General features: G+C 40.7%; 1 protein-coding gene across 1 annotated transcript in view; it reads left to right on the top strand.

Moving 5' to 3' along the window:
* The first annotated feature begins 5940 nt into the window (after window positions 1-5940).
* ITK (IL2 inducible T cell kinase) overlaps window positions 5941-20054 on the top strand; it is a 36052-nt gene continuing 21938 nt past the window's right edge. The window contains exon 1 of the mRNA XM_026063372.1: window positions 5941-6147. Within this exon, the coding sequence (XP_025919157.1) occupies window positions 5977-6147 (171 nt within the window). The 5' untranslated portion in view covers window positions 5941-5976. The remainder of the gene's footprint in view (window positions 6148-20054) is intronic.

Genomic DNA, 20054 nt, shown 5'->3' with positions numbered 1-20054 from the left:
TTTTTGTGTTTGAACATATTTCTTCCATTTGAATTTCTACTGTAGTCTAAATAGTAAATAAAAGTCAAGGCTTTTGTTTCCCAAGTAGTCTGAAAAATAACCCCGAAATGAAACCCAGTTCAAGTCTCTTGTTCAGTTTAGATTAAGTGTTACGTCTTGCAACCTAGTTAAGCAATGGGCTCAGGAATTTCCTTTTTTGGTGATTGTTATAGGTTTTGTTGCAAGATATACCAGGGAGGAGGAGAAGATAAAAGTGGGGAGTCTGTTGGGGTTGAAGAGGACTTAAGCAAGCTTTATGCCATCTGCTGTGGTTATTTCCCATCTCCCAGTCTYCTGCTGTGGCTTTAGGAATTAATGAATTTGCAATGCAGGGCTGTGCTGCCTTTTCCTTCTGACTCCTCAGACTAAAAAATCAGCTGCACTCTATTGGTGTGCTGACTAATGTAGGAGAGAAGTTTAATGTTCCTCTCATGTAAGGATGGGGGCACACCATTCTTCAGTTCACATGAGAATTGAACTGCTTTTTGCTATACGGCCTATTATGACAGACATCTGAACAGATTCAAATCTCAGCACAGAATCTGGACAGTATTCAGCCATGAAACAGCTATTTCACTATTCATTAATAAATTGACACAGCTTATATTTTGGTAGAATCRTATCAGCACTCTGTCCTATACTCATATTCTTAATGTTTTTGGAAGTAACCTCCCTACCTCATTATTAAACCAGACATTAATTTTGGATCTTAACATAGTCACAAGTTTGTGGTAACTACCTACTTTAACTTGTAAATGAAAATGGTTCCAAAAATATGCCTGCATGGAATGAAGAAGTACTCCTTATCCAGCCATCAGCAACCAGGGTAACTGCAAACAAGTTGTATTGCCAGAATAAACTGTGGGATTTGCATCACTGCAGTTTTGCCAGCAGTGTAAGTAATGTCTTTGTCTTCAGAAGGAAATAGTAAAGGACAGCAACCATGATGGCAGGCATTAATAAAAAGAGCTGGAGCAAATCCCCAGTTTGGGTCCAACCCACTGTCGGTGAGCCCTGGAATGATTTGCTTCAGGCATTCAAATCATGGGTAATTCACTATATCCTCCTAGCAGATGCCCAGAACAAGGCATCTACTTCCCCGAGGCTCCAAAACCGTTGACAAGAGCATCTTGCTTCTGGTTTTATAAGAGCAACTCCCCTGGTCACTGGGAACAGTGTGAGTGCATTCAAAGGTATAATCATAAGACCTAGAGGGAAGCTAGATGCCTTTGGCTCATAGAGACTAGGCTGATTGTTTCCTTTTTCTACAGCTTTCTGTCTTGTTCTTTGGGTATACTGGAGACACATTCTTTGCGACGATAACGAACTGCAAGAGAAGCAAGATATCTGAGTAACCTAAATAGAGTTTCTCAGACTCTTTAAAAAAAGCTAATTAGCAAAATGGATTGAAGAGCGGGAGCTTGGAAGTTGAATGATAGTCATGATCTGRTGAAAAGAAGACCTGGGACCCAGAAAGAAAATCTGGCCCAAATACTACACGTGGTAGAAGTCTACAGGTTGTTTTAAGAGAGTGAAGATGTAGTTGCTGCCTTCCAGTCTGTTTTTTTACAAAAACAAAAACTGACTATATTTAACTTTATAAAYTTCTCTGCCGCCTTCAGGACATAAGCCTTGGTATCAGAGCAGGATGTGCGGGTGGGGAGATTTCCACAGTCTGCAGTAATAAAAGTGTGAACTGCATAATCTAGTAAATCCCCTAAGAAAAATCCAATCCCTAAAACAACACTTCTCAGATCAGAAATAGAGCAGTTTGCGGGAGGTAGCAAGGGATGAACTAAGGTGATTAAGAGAAAAGAAAAGGAGCCAGTTGAGGCCACAGATGATAAGAATAACTTGACCTGTGACCTCAACTTGGCAAGCAGAGAGGAGCATTTAGTGTGYACAGCAGCTCGAAGGTAAACCTGAAAAATTATGCTCTTCTGTTTCAAATGTTTTAATTCGCTCTTGCGTATGGATGGAAATGGGTCAAAGGATACATGCTTAGCAGGCTTTATAAAAGCACTTAAGCAGAGAAGATGTAGGACACCTAAAAATCCATCAAGCTTGTCTTGTCATTGTAAGGGCTGGACTTACTGAGGGATTAAGACACTGAGGACAATTATATTTAATTCCTTTCTGTGAAGTTTACAGAATTTCTGTACCATGCAATACAGCGTGGTGCACATAGCCCTGAACAAAAAGACTGTGCTCATACATTCAGTGCATGACTGTGCTGACATACAAGCTCACATTTCAGAAGTGGGGTAACTGTGTTAGCAGAATGTTCCAGCTAACCTAAGGAGTCTTGTCAGCAGCCTTTCAGGAAGGCTATATAATTTGTATGTAGAGATGTACAGACTTGCCTATACTGCTTCCGGATCTGGAGCCAACTTGGTCACAGATAAGTTGGCTATTTCTATATATCCTACCCCACTGTAGAAGGGTCCTGAAGCCCTTAAATGATGGATCCACTGTTTAAAAGGATTATTACCTTTTAGTCACCCCGGGGGATTATGACATATGATTTATGTCTACAGTTCATGTCTTGAAAGCAACAAAGAATTATATTACAAAATTAAGAATGTACCATGATCTTTGAAATAAAATTCCATTCAAATACACATAAGCAGGTTATTCTATCGTAAATGTATAATTATATATAAGTACAATTCTTGGAGCATTTTTTTCTTTATATGCATGTCAACATGGCCTTATAATTAGACTTACAAAGTATTCACCCTCTGTTCTTGGCTTGCTGTATTCAAATATTTGAATGCTTAGTACACATATTTATTGGGATTAAAATGGAAAAGTAACATGAGTAGATAGATCTGTGGCAAGAGTGGATGCAAAAATACACCAGTCCCTACCTTTCTCCTCAATTCAACGTGTCAAGAGTTATCAGTTATATCTTGGCTGAACCGTCATCATCTTGAATTCACCATGGAAAACTCAGCATAGCTAATCTCACCTTCTAATTCCTGCTAGTTATGACATAACTATAAGCTTCTCTGTCTCTTGAGGCCAACATTTGTGATTATTTTCTTAGAACTTTTTGCCTTTCTTCCTACATGTGTGTTATACCAAATCTGTGACATCTCGTCAGCAGCAGCTCAGCCTGTCCAGTTCTTCCACGCCCAGAGCTGAATCACTTGTTTGATCCTTGATTCTATCTTGCCTTGACTCTTGCAATGTCCTCCTCTCAGACCTCCTACAATGCACCACAGCATACCATGTTTGCACCATACAAAGTGCCAGGCCCCGCGTCTGAACATTTGATCAAATCGCTCCCCTCTTCATATCCTTCCACTAACTCCTTATCTCTTATCACATGAAGAAATCAAGCTGCCTTTCTCTACTTTCAAAGAATTACTTAGCTCGCCCCCTCTACATACCACTCATGCTGAATCTCTCATCTCCCCCCACATCCTCTTGTCTCCAGCAGCATTGCTCCCCTCTAAGGCCTGCATGTTGGTTTCTCACCTCTTCGCTGTCCTGTAGGCCTTGCTTTTTCTGCAGAGGTGCAATGTCACACCCTTGAATTTCTCTTTGTATTCAATCTTCTGAGAAGACAACATGAAAATCTCTGCCAACAGACTGCAAACCTTCTTGGCATAAGCTACTAAGACTTTTCAGAAATTCCTTAGTACACAGCAGTCAAGGCAAAAAAAAGAATAGAAAGAATAACATAGTCCTAAATAAGTGTTCATAGCTAAAAATGCAATAGCATTAGAAATGATGAAGCTGATTACAAGTGAAATCCATTGTCTTTTTTTTCTGGATTCCCTACTGCTAGCACAATGAAGTCCCATGGAGTTTATGTGGGCACTCTACAGCCTGTGTTTCAGTTTCATAGTTACAGGAAGGGAATCTCTGAACATAAGTTAAACCAGTAAATTCTCAAGCATGAGAAAAATTACGTGCACACAAAAGTAGACCTAAGCAAGTTCTATAAGAATCTGAACAGTTGTTATTTACAAAGAGTGCAATTTTAGAACACTCACAGCAGGTGCTGAATTTGCCATACATGTGCATTGCGTAAGGCATGTATGTTTTGTAGAAGAATTTGGCAATTTGGCCTGAGAATTGATCCTGGTCTTCAAATAGATATGAAATCCCCCTTGGCAGCGGTGGTGATTTTTCAGGAGATCACAGACTTGCGTCATCTTTCTTGTTCAACCACAAGGGTTCCTTGGAACTCAATCACTCTACCAAGAAATGAAACATAGCTTCTCTAGTCTTGCACATAATGTTTCAATATATGCTGCATCTCTTCTTCTGCAAGACCACCACATTGAGATAAATACAGGGATCAACTGCACAACAGCTTATCTTTCTCCCTGTTCTATAGTCCTGGATTGCTTTAGCAAGTTCTCTTTCAGAACCACACAGAAAATACTAACTTAAATTGTATTCTTATGGGAAACAGGTACTCGATGGCATTGAACAAGACTTATATGGAACTTTTGAGGATCCCTGAAACATTCTGCATAAGCAAATGCTCAATACAGCATAAAACAGCAAGGAAGGGATATGCTTACCTGGTTCTTTGAGTGGGACAACCCATATATTCTGTTGAGAAATACTGTGCCCAAGTCTGTGCCCAAGAACTGCCCTATAAAATCTAAGTCTTCATTTAAACAGATTTTGCAAATCTTATATTTATGTAGAATTTCTTTTCCCTCAAGAACTGAATTTAAAATAATGAAGTATCTTCTTTGGAACTTGAAAACATCAGAAAGAGGGAGCTATCTCCTTATATCCTAATGTGTTAAACTCTGTAGCCAAAGAGGATCTTGTAAAAAGTTAGCACTGGTAAATGATTTAGAGTCAAATAATTTTCAGAAATACCTAGTTAATGCTAATACTTATCTTGCATCTCACACATTCCACCAGACTCCATGTCTCCAATCCACAGTAGTACCAACAGTACAGTTATACATCACTGATAAAATACTACACAAAATATTAAAAATGCAAGAACAGAGGAAAATGAATTGCATTTGTTTTAAAACTTTTTTTTTTTTTTTTTTTTTTTTTACTGAGTGCATGAGTTGCATATTCACTTTTTAAAATTCTAAATTTAAGCTGCTGCAGACTGCCCAGGATGGTGCACCAAAGTCCTGAGGAAACCTACTGTACTTGCTTTGGAATTTGTGCTCACTTCGCTGCTGATTACATGGGTCTTGATTGCATCCACAGAGTGTATGTTGTGCCTGTGTTTCCTGCAACATTCAGCCCTGGACTAATTAGAGTGCCTCTGAAGCAGTCAGCAATCAGTAAACAGTAACCGATGATAACTAATTAGTTATCAGATATTATAACCATTTGTTATCAGTTTAAATATCTAACAACTGCAAATATTTATCCTTTCTTATAAAATATATAATGGATATGATTTTTTTATATAAGTAGTAGGTTTAATTGCCTCAAACTGCCTTTTGCCTTTGCTTACATATTAGGAACTTTCATGTTATGTAAGAGACTTCCTCAAAATACTTCTTTTCTTTAAAAAGAAATATGGATGCATGACCTACTTCTAAGAGGATAGGAAAGACACTTGTCCTGTACGTTCAAGTTCAGTGTATGCATTTATGACTGTATTTACTAAATGGACAAGTAGGAGAAAGATGCTTAATCATGCCACACCTCTTTATTAATCCTTGATCATTGACTCACATCTGTTGAATGTCCCTAAAGTGTTATTTTTTCCACAACATTTACCTTAGAGTATATTTCAGCATGTGCTGTTCGGTTTATGACTTCAGAGAGGATGTGGTTATGGTTTGACAGAAAGGAAGCTTTGCTGTAGATGGGAAGATAAGGCTCAAAGCACCTACGCTGCCTTATGAACACCTTTTTTGTTAAAAAAATTAACTGCCTTCCTTCTTGTTTCTCTGTTTTGGACGGGTGCTCGGTGCGTAGGGCAGGCATCCCATGTCCTGGGAGAGGACCATTCTTGGCGCAGCAATGAATAACTGTGTGCTCCTGGAGGAACAGCTCATCAAAAAATCCCAGCAGAAGAGAAGGACGTCTCCCTCCAACTTCAAAGTGCGCTTCTTTGTCTTAACCCAATCCAAGTTGGCTTACTATGAACATCGCCATGGGGTATGTCAGCCATTTTCTCTCTCATAATACAGCAATGGAGGGAAGGATGAACTCTCTGTTAAGCGTTAACAACTTAATATTTCTGGTCCTTATTACAGCGCCATTCGCTGAAAATCGCAGAGTGATCAAACTGGTCATTCAGAACTACTGGTCAATGGGCATCTGGTGTGAATGGGGGAATAAGACTACCTAGCCACTTTATAGAAAGGGTCTGGTTTTGTTGTAGGAATTTACAGCAGGCTGTCACAACCGATATAGGTAACGGCCGAATGGCTGTTCGCATCGGTACAGGAGTGACCTGTAGCGGCATATTGCAGCGATCACAAGTGTTCGCTATGTACCCTAACTACATCTGGGGAAAAAATCAGCCACAAATCTTTACTTTCTCATCCTTTTCTTTAGGGCAACARACTGGGGACTGGTAGGTCTTACATTTTTAAATAAATTCAACTGCCATGCTTAACAGGTCTTCAGATTTAGCTTAAAAAGGAATGTGATACATGCGATACGTGCTCAGACTAGTCATTGTTTCCCCCAGCTTTCATTTCTCTGATTTGCTAAATATGAAGAAAATTAGAAGTCAAGCTACACACCCCATTGTGCTAAGTATTCTAGTGAAGTAAGAATTATTCCCCTCTTCCTATATTTAGCTGGATATTTTCTAGGCCTCATTAGACAGTTGTAAATCATACTGCTTGTTTTCCAACAATCACTGAACGTRCTGTTAATCCATTATGTTTAGGTGATGTTACCTTACACAAACCAGTATTGGGGACCACGTTGCCTTGCTGTCTGGCTTTGGCAACTCGAGATGATCAGATGTTGCTCACAGATGTAGAAAATTAATTTAAAACTGAAACCAACAAGGAAAGCAAACTATGATGTGCCCTTGTATCATATCATTGTCCAGTTAAGGTTGGATACCTGCCTTAAGGGTTAATAGTCATTATTACTTGCAAGTTACTTCTCTCAAATATGTTCAACAAATGTTGTACTTAATTTTATTTTATAGATGGTGCTTTTCTATACCTCCATATTTAAATAGGAAACATTTATTGCTGGCTATGTTGTCTGTATTTGGTTTCAGACTCTCTGACTTTTATCCAGACTGTTTTTCAGATGTTATTATTTTAAGATTTTGTATTCTAACTATTCCACTTGATTATTCTGGTAAAATTTTCAAGAACATCTAAGCAATTCAGCAGTAAGTATTTAGAGGAACATTTTATCTGTTTTGGTTTTTTTGGTACTTTCTGAATCTTGATGGATTTGAGAGGAATTCAACATTTATTCTGCCTAAGTACTTTTGCGGAATTGCACAGGTGTCTGCCTGCCTCTTTAGACACTTAAGTAGTTTGGAAAATCTGACTCAGTGACTTTCAGTGGGGCATAGATTTGGTATGTTACTTGAGCRTCTTTGGAAATTTTATCCCCTAGCCTTCCTAAATGTCAGTTAGGCCACTGTGGGACATCTTCAAAGTGCCTGACATAAATGTTTAAAAAGCTTTCAAAGGCACGTTGTTACACTGCACATTCAAAAATCTCRATTCATGGTGAATGACAGCTGGCAAATACCTTTATACATAGATGTGTATATATATGTATATATGTGTATGTGTATGTATGTGTGTGTGTACGTACACACACACACACATGCATATATATATATATATACACATGCACATAACGCACACATACATACACACACACACACACACACACACATATATATATATAGGTTAACAACTTCTGAAACTTTGATCTCCAAAATCAGAAGACCTAGTCTTTAGGTGATTTAAAATTCTGTTAAGTCCAGAGGCATCAGAATAGAGCTATGCAAAGTTGGACCAGATGAGGATTTGGTACACTATCTACTCTATCTCATATTTTATCTATTATAAACTTACACACATTACATATATATAGACACACATATGTATAGTTACATATATATGTATGTAACTTTAGGCACACGCAAACATTTGAGTGACTGTGGGTACAGGGCCGATTTTCCATGGAATATTGATTTTGTGCTGACACAAACTATCAAAATCAGGTTATTACATTAACAGAAGAACTTAGTACCGAACGGGAAAAAGACTATTTGTCCTGCTAAATAACACGCAGAACCAATCTTCGGCCTCTTCACTATACTTCCCACAAAACAGATCATCCTGGTCAGGCCTCCATGCAGTCAGATCATCCCTGTTCTGGAGAAGAAAGCTTAAGGCAGGCCATGCAATCGCRGTTGTGTCTCATGCTAAGCACTGAGCGAATCCCGAATGACTGTGTTCACAGCCTTGGGGCCAGGGATGGGAAAATGATCTTTTTTGCCTGACACACTGGCTATGTCCATCCTAGTGAATGAAGCAGGACCAGGGAGCATTTGCAGGCATGGGAATTAATGGTGTGCACCAGGACTCCTCCAGCACAGGCCCTGGCACAGCTTTGGCTCTGCTCAGACAATCTGTGGGGACGGCAGGCGTTAGCATAGGCCGTGGGCCACTGCTAGTAGGCAGTCTGCATGTGGCCACCCCACTCCGGAGTCGAGGAGGGCCAAGCAGCATGGGCAACTGTGCTCGCTGGCCTCAGTGACGGGGACTATCCACAGGCACGCTCGCTGCACCGTATAGAGGGGACCAGCAAGTGCTGGGCTTTTAAAGTATGTGTATTCCAAGGAAAATCTCCGTGGATGTTTGCTGTAAGAGATTTTAGAGAGCTTCTTTAAGAATTCCTTATCAACGTGTCTAGTTGCTTACTGTACTTGGAGTTCACTATTACACGGTATCCACCTCTCTGGTCCCAAATGAGTCAGTAACAATAGCCTACACATAAATTCAGATAAAAGAATTAGCTAACTGCTTAACAGTTTGCAAAGTCCCATAGATTTCAATGGGGTGGCTTAAATTAAAGCATACAGTCATGTGTTAAACATAAGCTTACATGTTTTGCCCGTATTGAGACCATAGTGGTCAACAGGGTTTGGCATCCAGTCCCTTTCTCTGTATTTTGGCATGATGGGTATAAAAAGATCTTTAAGAGTTTGATTGTAGCAGTTCACAGCAAGAAAATAAACAGGCCAAAATAAAATACAGGATAATTCTGTAAATAGTATCAAAAGCTAACAGGACAACTGACATCATAAAGGCAAATTTTTGCAATAACTGTAATGTCATTTTTCTGTTGTAACAGCACATAGCTAGAGAGAAAGCTCTATTCACGTCATGGGCCAAGCACACAATGGCCATTAATGCTAATGAAAGGTATTTACATATCTCATTAGGAGAATGAGTCCCCAAAAACTGACAACAATATGAAGCTGTGTTTTCTGGAATTCATTACACAGTGCACAATGCAGGGCTGTCTTAGCATAAAGCAAATGGATTCAGCTCCCGTCTCAACTAAAATACATCAGAAGTGCCTTTATAATAACATGCAAATCACTTCCATGAGCAGAAATTCTTAGTTTCTAGGGTCTAATTTTATACCTACTGTGCATAAGAGTAAATAAGCACATGGGAGTAATCATTTTAACAATTTCAACGAGTTTGATCCTCATCAGAATCACCTATAATGCATACATTTCTGTGATACTCCCAGGGTCCCGGTATATTTGCATCACTGCAAAAGAAGCAGATAAGTGAATCCCTTTGGCAGGGATCTCTGGGACAGACTTTCAAATGTACTTACTTGGCCTTAGCAAAAATGCCTAAACTGGTGAGTTACCTAGATTCTGTTGGCCTAGTGGCTTATGATCTATGGTAAATCCTCCAAACTAGCAGACAGGAGAGTGAAAAGAGTTAATTTGCAGGTCAGATTCTAAGTAGAGGTTCGTGCATGGTCTTTGGCATGTCACGCAGGTCATGTCTACCTGGATGAGGACAGACAGAAATGAGCCTCTCTGCTTGGAATTCAAGCTGGCTCTCATCTGGAAGTAGCACAGATGTCTGAGGCTGATGCCACACTTCAGTAACTGGGCCGCAGTCCTCCAGGATGGTGCCAMACTAATGCAGCTATGCAGTCTCTGGATCGGAGCTGCTCGTTCTGGGGCTGCTCTGAACTACGGTGAGCGCTTGGATCTGTCTGTACCAACCACGGAGAAGTACTCCATGCCCCTATGCCACAGGTATCTCCTTTCAGAAATAGGCATCTTTGTAATGCCTTGCCCTAAAGGGGCATTCTAAGAAGAAGTATTTAAGGACTGGGAAGTTACACCTAACACCTGGGAAGTTCAGGCACCTACATATTTTTAAGCTTCATGAACTCATGGGCTATTACTAGTCCAGTTCTCAAAGAAAGCAATGAAAGGAGCACAGAAAAAAGGACGGAGTTTACTCTTCATTTACATCAGTACTGTTCTTCCTACGCTGGTCAGATACTCAAGAGGTCAAGTAGCATAAGTAAGCCTTGTCTTGGGCTCCTTCACTCAGATCTTTTACGTTCAGATATAAAGATGACACTTCAGTGTGTCTTGAAGTTTGCTTTCAGTCTCTTGTTCCAGGAGACAAAAGAAATAAACTTGGCTGAAAAGCCTTTTATCAGCATCCAAAAAAATGCTTCAGCTACTTCTGTTGCATTGTCTATGTTATTTGCGATAGTCCAGCTACCTATGGTAACAAAATCAACTCTTTGTTCATTATYACAGCAGTCCATTTTACCTTGATTATTCTACACAAAATGTGACTTGTCTATCTTGCCTTGGAAAGACTTTATTTTTCCCAWAACTCTAATGTGGACTTTGCTTCTGAAGATCTCCATTTTGGTGTTCTGCTTAGTTACAGTGGCTGTCCATATTGTTTCTCGATCGTTTAATATAATATATACTTTGTGTATTCCTGATACTATAACAGTCATGAAACCGCCAGCCTCATATAAAGTGAATTTAGTAATGCTTTAAAAGACTACCTTCCAAATAAATATATACCTGAACATCATTCTTCATAACTTCTCATTTATTTATTAACAAGTCCTATTTGCTTGCCAGAATTTGAAATACCATCTGTCTTCTGATGCACATCTTTAACTAATTCATTAATAATACACATATCCACAAAAAAGTCAGGCTTGGCATCTATCTGCATCACACCTGTTTCAGTGATTTTTTACATAAATCAATACAACCTTGAATAAGACAGGGACAAGGTACAAACATACACCTAATATCAAATGAATCCCTTACTATACCTCTGTGAATTTAACATRAATTTTTTAATGATCTGAATTATATTATTGGAGTTGGAGGATTAAACTCATATTAGTTGCCACAATGAGCCTCTTTCAATTCTGTCGTGAAACCACAGAATCATAGGAATATTGGCTGGAGAGCATGTCTTGAATTCATCTTGTCGGACCTTGCACTCGGAGCCGAACTGTCGCCAACCCCAGATCAGCACTCGGAGCGGGACTATTGCCAGCACTAGAACAAGTCGGCCATGGCTTTAACTAGCCACATCTTGAAAACCAAGGACAGAGATTCCACATCTTTGGGCAACCTATTCCAGTCCATCTTATCAAATGCTTTTTGGACAGTTAAGGTGCCAATCTATTGCAGTTCTCTTTCACTACTTTCTTCCGCGGCAGGATTCAGGATGGTGATACTGTCTACACAAGATCTCTTTAAGGAAAATACAGCTAGTTCTATGCCTGCTGTCTACAGCCTTTCTAACTCTACTAGTGCACAATGGAGTCTGGTAATAAAAGTAGCTCATGTTTGCTGGAATCCCACATTTTATCTTTCAAAATTTTGATTATAATCCTTTTCCTGTTGCAGTCTTTGTGCATACCCACTTCTGATCCTGCTAGGTCTGTGCCTAGGAATTTTTTGGTCTTTAATCTTTCAAGAAATTTTTCCAAATCACTTGTGAGCAATTTCTTCACAGCAAATTGCAGATACTTCCATCTTCTTCAAATTATGAAGCTTAAATTTTTCTTCTGTTGGAGAACACTAAGAATGTTGCAAAAATGYTGCACCTATGTTTTCTTTTGTTTCTTTATGAAGGAAAGAATTTCTTTTGATATGAATATGTTGCATAAATATGAGACTTCCTAATAGTTTTTATTAGTAGTCTTTATTAATAGTCTTTATTAGCCCTCTTTACTGTGGCTATTTTTGCTTTCAGTGCCCACCTTTGCTTTATATTGTAATCAATATTGTAACCAATATTGTTATAATGCCTGCCTATTGCTTTATATTCTTTCACCCTTTCTGACTGATTTTTTTTGTCTCTGAAGCTTACGCTTTTTAATGAGAAAGTGGTGTCACTTAATAGATTTAATTTAGCTTCCCTTCATTGAATCCCCACTGTCCACTCCTTCTCCCTGTCTTTGCTAGAGTCAAGAATAGTCTTTGAAGAAACTAATGTAATATTCACTAGTTGTTCCGTATGCTTTTCTGTAACATAAAAGACTATTTCATATCAGAAAACCCATTTGAAAGCCAAGAATCWWTTTTTTTTTCTTTCGCTGATGGTGACATTGATTTTCTTGTCAAACCTCTGTGTTGGTAGAAATGCATCCTATGATAATCATTTTTGCTCTCAGATAGGACTTAAGACAATATGAACATTGGGAGTGGCTTTGTCAGAACTTAAAATAGGAGTTCAGTGGAAATATTGGGCTATTGCAGACATGTGGGACCCTGTGATGGGCCAAGAGGAAAATGCTCTTATGTCCCAGTGTGCTTTTTCATGGGATCTCTTTACYTAAATGTTAAATACACACACCCCATGGAAATGTACACTTTGTACCATAGAAACCTTGCAAGAAGGTTATGGTTTCAATTTTTTCCTCTGCATTTCTTCTGTTTTAGGYTCATATTGTTCTGAAAACAAGGCATCTGAGCAAGCCTGGAGGAGTGAATAGTGAACCAGCCAGCTCTTAGCTAGGTGTATAAAATCTGAGGTCCAGATCTTCAGTGTACCACCATTGACTTTTCCAGCMTTTTAAAAGAATTGTTAAATTTCTATAGTTTTATATGATTTTGATGGAAATGCAACACTCGTTTTCATCAGCTAAGGATCTGGCTCATAGGGCTTTATAAGGGACAGTAGGAGTAATTTCTCTGATGGAGATATTACCCTGGGAAACTGAGAATTTAACTGAGTAAATTCATAAAAAACTGAGATTGTTTGCATGGAACAGGCTTTGTCTAGAAATGGTATCAGCTTCAGTAAACAAGATTTGATACTGAAATTAGTTGCTGGGAGTGAAATTGCATGGTGTCTACGTGATAGCACACCAACGATGTGTCCTGACAGCATGCAGCACAATTAACAGCACCTTAACATCTCACAGGCCGATGAAACTTTTACATTCTGGCATAGGAGCCTGCTGGGCTTCAGCTTCTTTCCTTAGGTCACTGGGCAACGTTTGCCTCTTCCCATGCCCTGCACTCCAAGTTGAGGGTGCAAAATTTTAGCACATTCCTGGAAGAACAACACAGCAAAAAGAAGTTATAGATGGCCAGTCCTGTAGTCAGCCGTGGCAGTGCCCAAGGACTGCAGGGGGGCACCCAAGGGTGAGCTAGGGCAGTGGAGCAGGCACAGCCCTCCCATTGCCTGCCCCAAACATCTAGTGCTCTTTCACCATCGCTAGTGCTCACACGAATGGAGGCATCTTAGGCACCAATTGCAGCTGATTTTGTCATTTTACACAGTTCGACACACTCTGCATCCAGGGTATGCCCAACTCTCAAACACCTCCATGTTCTCTATATGTGAAAACAACTGTTAAACAAAAGTAATTGGTTTTTTTGATTCAAGCTGGAGAACAGAATAGTCACAATAGGCATGTGAACCCTGGGATTTATTTATCAAATATAACAGGGTAACTAGAGGAATTACAACATAGCACAACAGTCAGAGTTCTATGGAAAATCCCAGTAGTATCAATTAACACCTCTTTACACTTTTCCTCTGGAACACTTGGTATTGGCAAGAGATGCAAAATCCCTTAAAACTTTCTTTTAAAATTAAAATTGCTTAATTTAAATTTCAAATTTCATTTTAAAACTYGATTAAATTCGTTCATTTCCCATAAAACCTCAAACTATATTTGTTCCTAATAGGAGAGAGAAAGCCCAAAACACTGAACAATGTTAACATTTGAGCAAGATTCCTATCAATTCAGCTATCAACAGTTCTTAATTTCCTAACTATTAATGATAAAAACAGCACATGCTGCAATGTTAAGGGATAGAAAGTAAGCRCATCAACACAATGTTCAAAGAGGTTCAAATTCAAGTCTTTTGGTCATTGGAAAAATATTTTAGCAGGAGAATTATCATTAAAAATAAGTCCTTGTTGTTCAAGTGATATCTCTTAAGTTCATAGTTACTATTTGCTGCGTTATTGTCCATTGCTATCCTACAGCCAACGCTTGACTATGGGAGACCAGCAGTCTATGTAGCTATTAAACAGGACACACTGCAATACCATAGGTATAAGCAGAATTTGGGCAGCCCAGGAAATCCAGAGATTCCTTTCCAAATTACAACAGAAGCTCAACAGGACCTGAAGAGAATGATACCAGAAAGATGGTAAAGTGTCAGTAATTAAAAAAGATGATGTTCACCAGCCCACATCAAGCTGCACTCTCTGCCGCTGGAAGGTTGTTATATCTTTCACAAAGGTTGTGCTTAACTTTGATATTAATCTGTCTGTAAAGGGAAAAGCAGGTCCGTTGGAGCAGTCTGTTCACTGACCCACTTATTTTTTACCAGTAGTTAGAGCTGTAATGTTGCTTTTTTTCTTGAAAGCTTTGTACTCACATCCTATTTCCAGCCATTTCAATGACATTTTATTAGCCGAAGTACAGCTTTAACACTGTATGGCTATGGTAAATATTTTCTTRTGGAATTACAAGTAGAGACATAAGAGCAAGTGATACATACTCTATAGATGTTCCTGTGTTAATCCTAGAGCTTAGTTYAAGCACATAGGAATACAAAAATGGCTGTCTTAGACCACACCAAAGGTCCATGAACCAAGTGGCCAGTCTCCAGGAGCAGTTGGTATCTGTTGTTTAGAGTAAAACTACAAAAATAGGCTCGAGTGTTTTTCTAGAGGCTGGGAGGAAATATCTTGAAGGATCTAACCATATAAACAGACTTTATTTTTCCTTTTTGAGTTTGGAGACAGCTTTAGGAGAGAAAGACACCTCAACTTTATACATTTTTTTCAATCATTTTGAGGTCAACTCAAATTATTCCGAAGACAGGCATTTTTATGGTGCGGGGTTTTTTTCATTTTATTTCAGCCTAAGCGTATTTCTTTCTGGCTACCCTGAGAATTTGTGCTGAGCTAGGAACAACACATGCCGTTTCACAGCTGTGAGCGTGTAGCTTTCCTGTGCATAGCTGGGGGAATATTTAAAGTTTGGTTATTGAGCTCTTAATAGCAAGAATGTAAATTTTTCCCCTTCTTAGGGCATCCGCCCCCTGTGCACATTCGGTCACAACTGTGGGCTCTGGTAACACAGGAACTGTGTCTCATTTTTCTTCTGTTCACTCTTAGCCTTAATCAGCTGAGTGAACAGGATTTCTGCTCTTTTCTGTCCTGTTGCTCTCTGTGTATCAGCAATGAAGTTGCTTCTGTTCTTAGAAGCATCAGGGTTGCATAGGCATAGCTGAAGATACAAATCAGGCTCACAGTCTCTATGACAGGTGATAACATACATGAAGGAAGAAAAAATGTGGAGATTGCAGGTTGAATTTGCAGCACTAGCGTTTGGTAAATCCACTTTTATATGTGAAAATGCAACTTATTCAAAGCCAGAGAAAAGCAACACAGGTGGAAACTGTATTTCCAACTTTTAGAAGGGGAATTGGTTTTCATGAAAGAAATACTAAAAAGGCACATATGAAATCCTGCCTTCATTCAAGCACTGCCCCGGGCAGCTACACTTCCTCTGCTCCCTGAAACCAGCTCATGCCCTCTTCTGAGCCCATTTTGACCCCTCCATTACACCAGGGTGCACATATACCACAGTTTAGAAACTGGTGGGATAAAGCTGCAGGTAACTTGTAGCATGATATAGTTAAGTCACATTATTGGTATTGCTAATTTATCATTTCTGTGTGCGGTTACCTTGTCACTAGTAAGCATTGTGCATKGGGGCCTAGGGAGCATTCACTCTGCAAGTATAAGCCCTCTGCAGAGGGGTATGTTAGTCATCTAAGACCGGTATCCTCAGGAGATGTTGAAGGCACTGCTGCCTGCTGCTATCGCTAGCACAGTAGTCTCTCATTGCCACTTTAAAATACTTTCATGTGCATGCAAGCCTCTCTTCACACTTACATATGCTTCATTCTAGTGGTGAGCAGAAGTCAGAGCTTTTTTTTCCTTTTGCTTGTTCCTGAGGCCCTGTGTGCAATGTTTAAAAAGATTAAGTTGCTTTGGTTTCACCACTACCAACCCACAGAATAAGAAACCCCCAATTCGGCTTCTGCCTCCACCGAGCCTGCACGCTGAGCCCAGCTGGAACAGGGGGAAAAGGAGCAGGTGACGAGGTACGAGTGGGTCAGGCCAAGGGCTGAGGCAAAGACCCCTAATTACTTAACTATCAGGGTGGTTAATTAAGAATACTTCCCTCTACTCAGGATGATAAGTGAAAACAGTGAATGAAATTCAGCTCRAATTCTTGCAAAGAAAACCTACAGAAAAGAAGGTCATTAAACGCTTGTACTGACGGAAATGTTTTTGCGGTTGAGCTTACGGGGGATTGGAATTTCCTACCTCTATCCACAGCAGCTATAAATTAGCCTTCCCCTTACCTGCCTACTGAGGGAAAGTGTCTGGCTGCAACTGGGGGCTCCATGGGGTAGGTGGGGGCAAACACAGGCTCACAGACAGACCTTGCAGGGTGGGGAAGGATGCCCATACGCAGGGCGGGGAGGCAGCAGTGCCACAGAGGGGACTCTACACTTTCTGCTCTGAGGTGCCTGGCCAGGTTGGGAGGACTGGCAGGCGTTGCAAAGGGAGGTGAGGGGCAGGGGTRATGTGGGAAGGGAGGCTGCAGGTGGTGGGTGTCCACAGAATTGTGAGACAGGCCGATGGATGGTGGGAGGCTCTCTGGCCCYGGTGGGTTTTGTCTTCATGAATCTTAATTGCTCGGTTTTCACCTCACCGCCAGCCCAAAAGGACACAAGGTATAAGTTCTTATAAAACTTTTGAACCCCGACAGCTTTATGAAACAACAGACTACCTTTCTGCCTGCCAGAAAACACTGCRTGCTCTCTCCTCCTGTACTGCTTGAGATAAGTCTCTGACCACCACTGCCGTCCCTCACCTTAGTGTCTCGCCTCACTTAGTTCACTCTGCTTCCAGCATTGGTGACCACTTCTTTGCCAGGACCCTTTAGTAGTTAACCTTTTGGGCTGTTTGAGTTCAGCATGATAGATTCATTCCTCTGTGCAGCTTGCCAAAAGTTTCTGTGAGATGTTTCTACATGTCACTAAAGTTCGCATTCCCAGCAGAACCCCAACCCATGTGAGAGACTTGCATCTTTGAATGCACAGCGAAGCTTTGTAACAGCTCTGTGTTCTTGTGTCTCTTCGTGATACGATAGAATGTGGTCTAGCCAAGCCTTTAAGCATCCGCCCAGATATGTGGCGCCTATGGGCCTTCAACACCAATGTCTGGTATAGAACATTTGATGAATTGGGATCAAAAATAGCAACAGCCAAGTGTTAGCCAGAATGTAACCAATTCCTGCCTACCTCAGACTACATGGCCCCGTATAGTACAAAATCCTGATATATGTGGACCCCAAGTGTGCAGAACCACAGTCAGGAAGCATGCTCACAGTGCAGTTTCGCGTTACCGGTAGCTGCTGCTAATGGCTCGCTGTCCCTGCTTCTTCCTGTGCTCCAGCTGCAGGGCTCCTCTGACCCTCCATGCAGCTTAAGCCAGCAGACTGTGAGCTGATGAAAAGCGGTTAGTTTTGTTGGCTGGTCAAGCTGCCATGGCAGGTAGCAGTGTTGGTGGAAATGGGAGGAAGAAGGGCTACCCATTTTGGCCCCAAATAGCTGTTGCATTACCTTAGCTGTAACACATAACTGCACTCTAATTTTGCCTAGTGCATGGTAAATGTCAGGCAGCTTATTCCCCCTACAAGCAAGGTGAGATACTTTGTTGTGTTGCAGGGTAGGCTATGCATGCAGAAATTATTATAGAATAGTTTGTGAGTTGGAAATTCCCGCCTTTTTCTATCCCATAGTCAGTTATTCTAGTGTCTAAGGGAAATAAGGACCATTGTAAACATGTAGTTTATGCTGTAGACACAAACTGAAGAGTTAACCAGTGAAAGAGATGCTGGAGTGATGTGGCAAGAAGGGGTGGAATACTGAAGACAGTAATGCACTGGACTTGTGATGCACCCGGCTCTGTTCGATGCTGTTAGGTCTCATTGCTGGAATTGCCATTTTGCAAATACAAGGAACCAAAAGAAATAAAACAGGACGTACTGATCTGCAACACGCTATACTTCATCTCCACCTGGGACAGCAGCATGCCTTGGGTATCTTTCCACACACACTACGCTGTAAGAACACTGATGTGTTTGTGGCAAACCAGCTAAAACAAAGGCGGTTGTGGGAGAGACAAAAGAAGAAGATGTTTGCTATCTAATTATACTCTAGGCAGGCTGGAAACAGCAAATGGAAAGCTGTCAGCGTGCTTTGGCTAGCCCTTTTAGGAACAAGTCTCTGAGGTTTTGGGAGATCATTTTCAAGAGGTTTCTCCTCTCCGCTCCCTTCCAAATGGCGCAGTTGCTTTTGTTAGATTAAAGTGCAGTCAGGCATCACAGGCAGGGATATGTTTAGTTTCCAGCCCAGTTTCTCGGTAATGCATGGTTTGTGAGTGGTAATTCCAGTTGTTTGCACTGCTACAGGACTGTAATTGCCTTCTATCACCGACATCCCATCTGCTGAGGATCTGCCAGGGAATGCATTGGCGGTGAGACGCAGACTGAAGTTGAGCTATAACATGAGATTATGAGGGGCTTCCGCTGGTGAAATTAGGTTGTTTAAAGGAGCACAGTAGGTGATGAGAGCCGTAGGAAAACTGTATAAAGCTTCTTGTAAAAGCTGGACTCTGTCTTTCAGCAGAGTCCAGAAATGTATCAACAAAAAATAGTCTGAAGTAAAAGAGCAGAGTGTGTGACCAGAACAACATCGATTCCTAGGGCCTCAGAGGAGGAATGCATGTGGTTAAGGCCTGGGACTTCAAAGTAATAAGATGAAGGAGGGTTTGCTGTCAGCAAAATTGAAGGTTTTTACAGGAAATAAATGGCTTTGAGTCTCATGGAAGGGGCAGAAGTCCCAGGGGTAGAACAAATGAAAGAGGAGGTTGTGGAGAAGAGACAAAGGAAGCGAGGTCTGGAAGAAAGAAGTGAATAAGCAAGACTGAAAGAAAATAGATGGGGAAAATGAGGCACAGTAAGGCCTCCTAAGGTTTGGCACTATTCTTGCTAGTTAATTGGCATTTACATTTAGGGGTGCTTTGAGGCCTTGGGTTTATTGATAAAAAAGTCCAACTCCACCTGACATAGCTATGTAGGTAGATGCCTTCTACAGAAGACAGTCCTGGCAGTAAATTCAGAAGCATTAGTTGAACTGCTGGCCRTAACATACACCAGCAAAGCCCAGAGGGGCAATGAGAGCCCACACTGTAATAATTTCCCTCTCTTTCTTGAAGTCCAAGTATACAAAGGCAAAATACCTAGACAGTTGYGCCAGAATAAGGTTTGAGGGGCCTTTAGACTTCTCTGTTTTGAGGCTGTTTGACTCTTCACTGTGGCAAACCTCACCTCTGTGACCACTGGCATCAGCTGCTTCCCTGTTTTAGGCTAAATTTGTTGATGAAAGGTAGCAAGAGAGCAGCATCGAGAGCCAGCACTGAATGCCATGC

Source organism: Apteryx rowi, unplaced genomic scaffold (assembly GCF_003343035.1).
Source record: "Apteryx rowi isolate R43461 unplaced genomic scaffold, aptRow1 scaffold_2, whole genome shotgun sequence".
NCBI lineage: Eukaryota > Metazoa > Chordata > Aves > Apterygiformes > Apterygidae > Apteryx > Apteryx rowi.
Note: the sequence above shows the minus strand (reverse complement) of the source record. Positions and strands in the feature narration are given on the sequence as shown.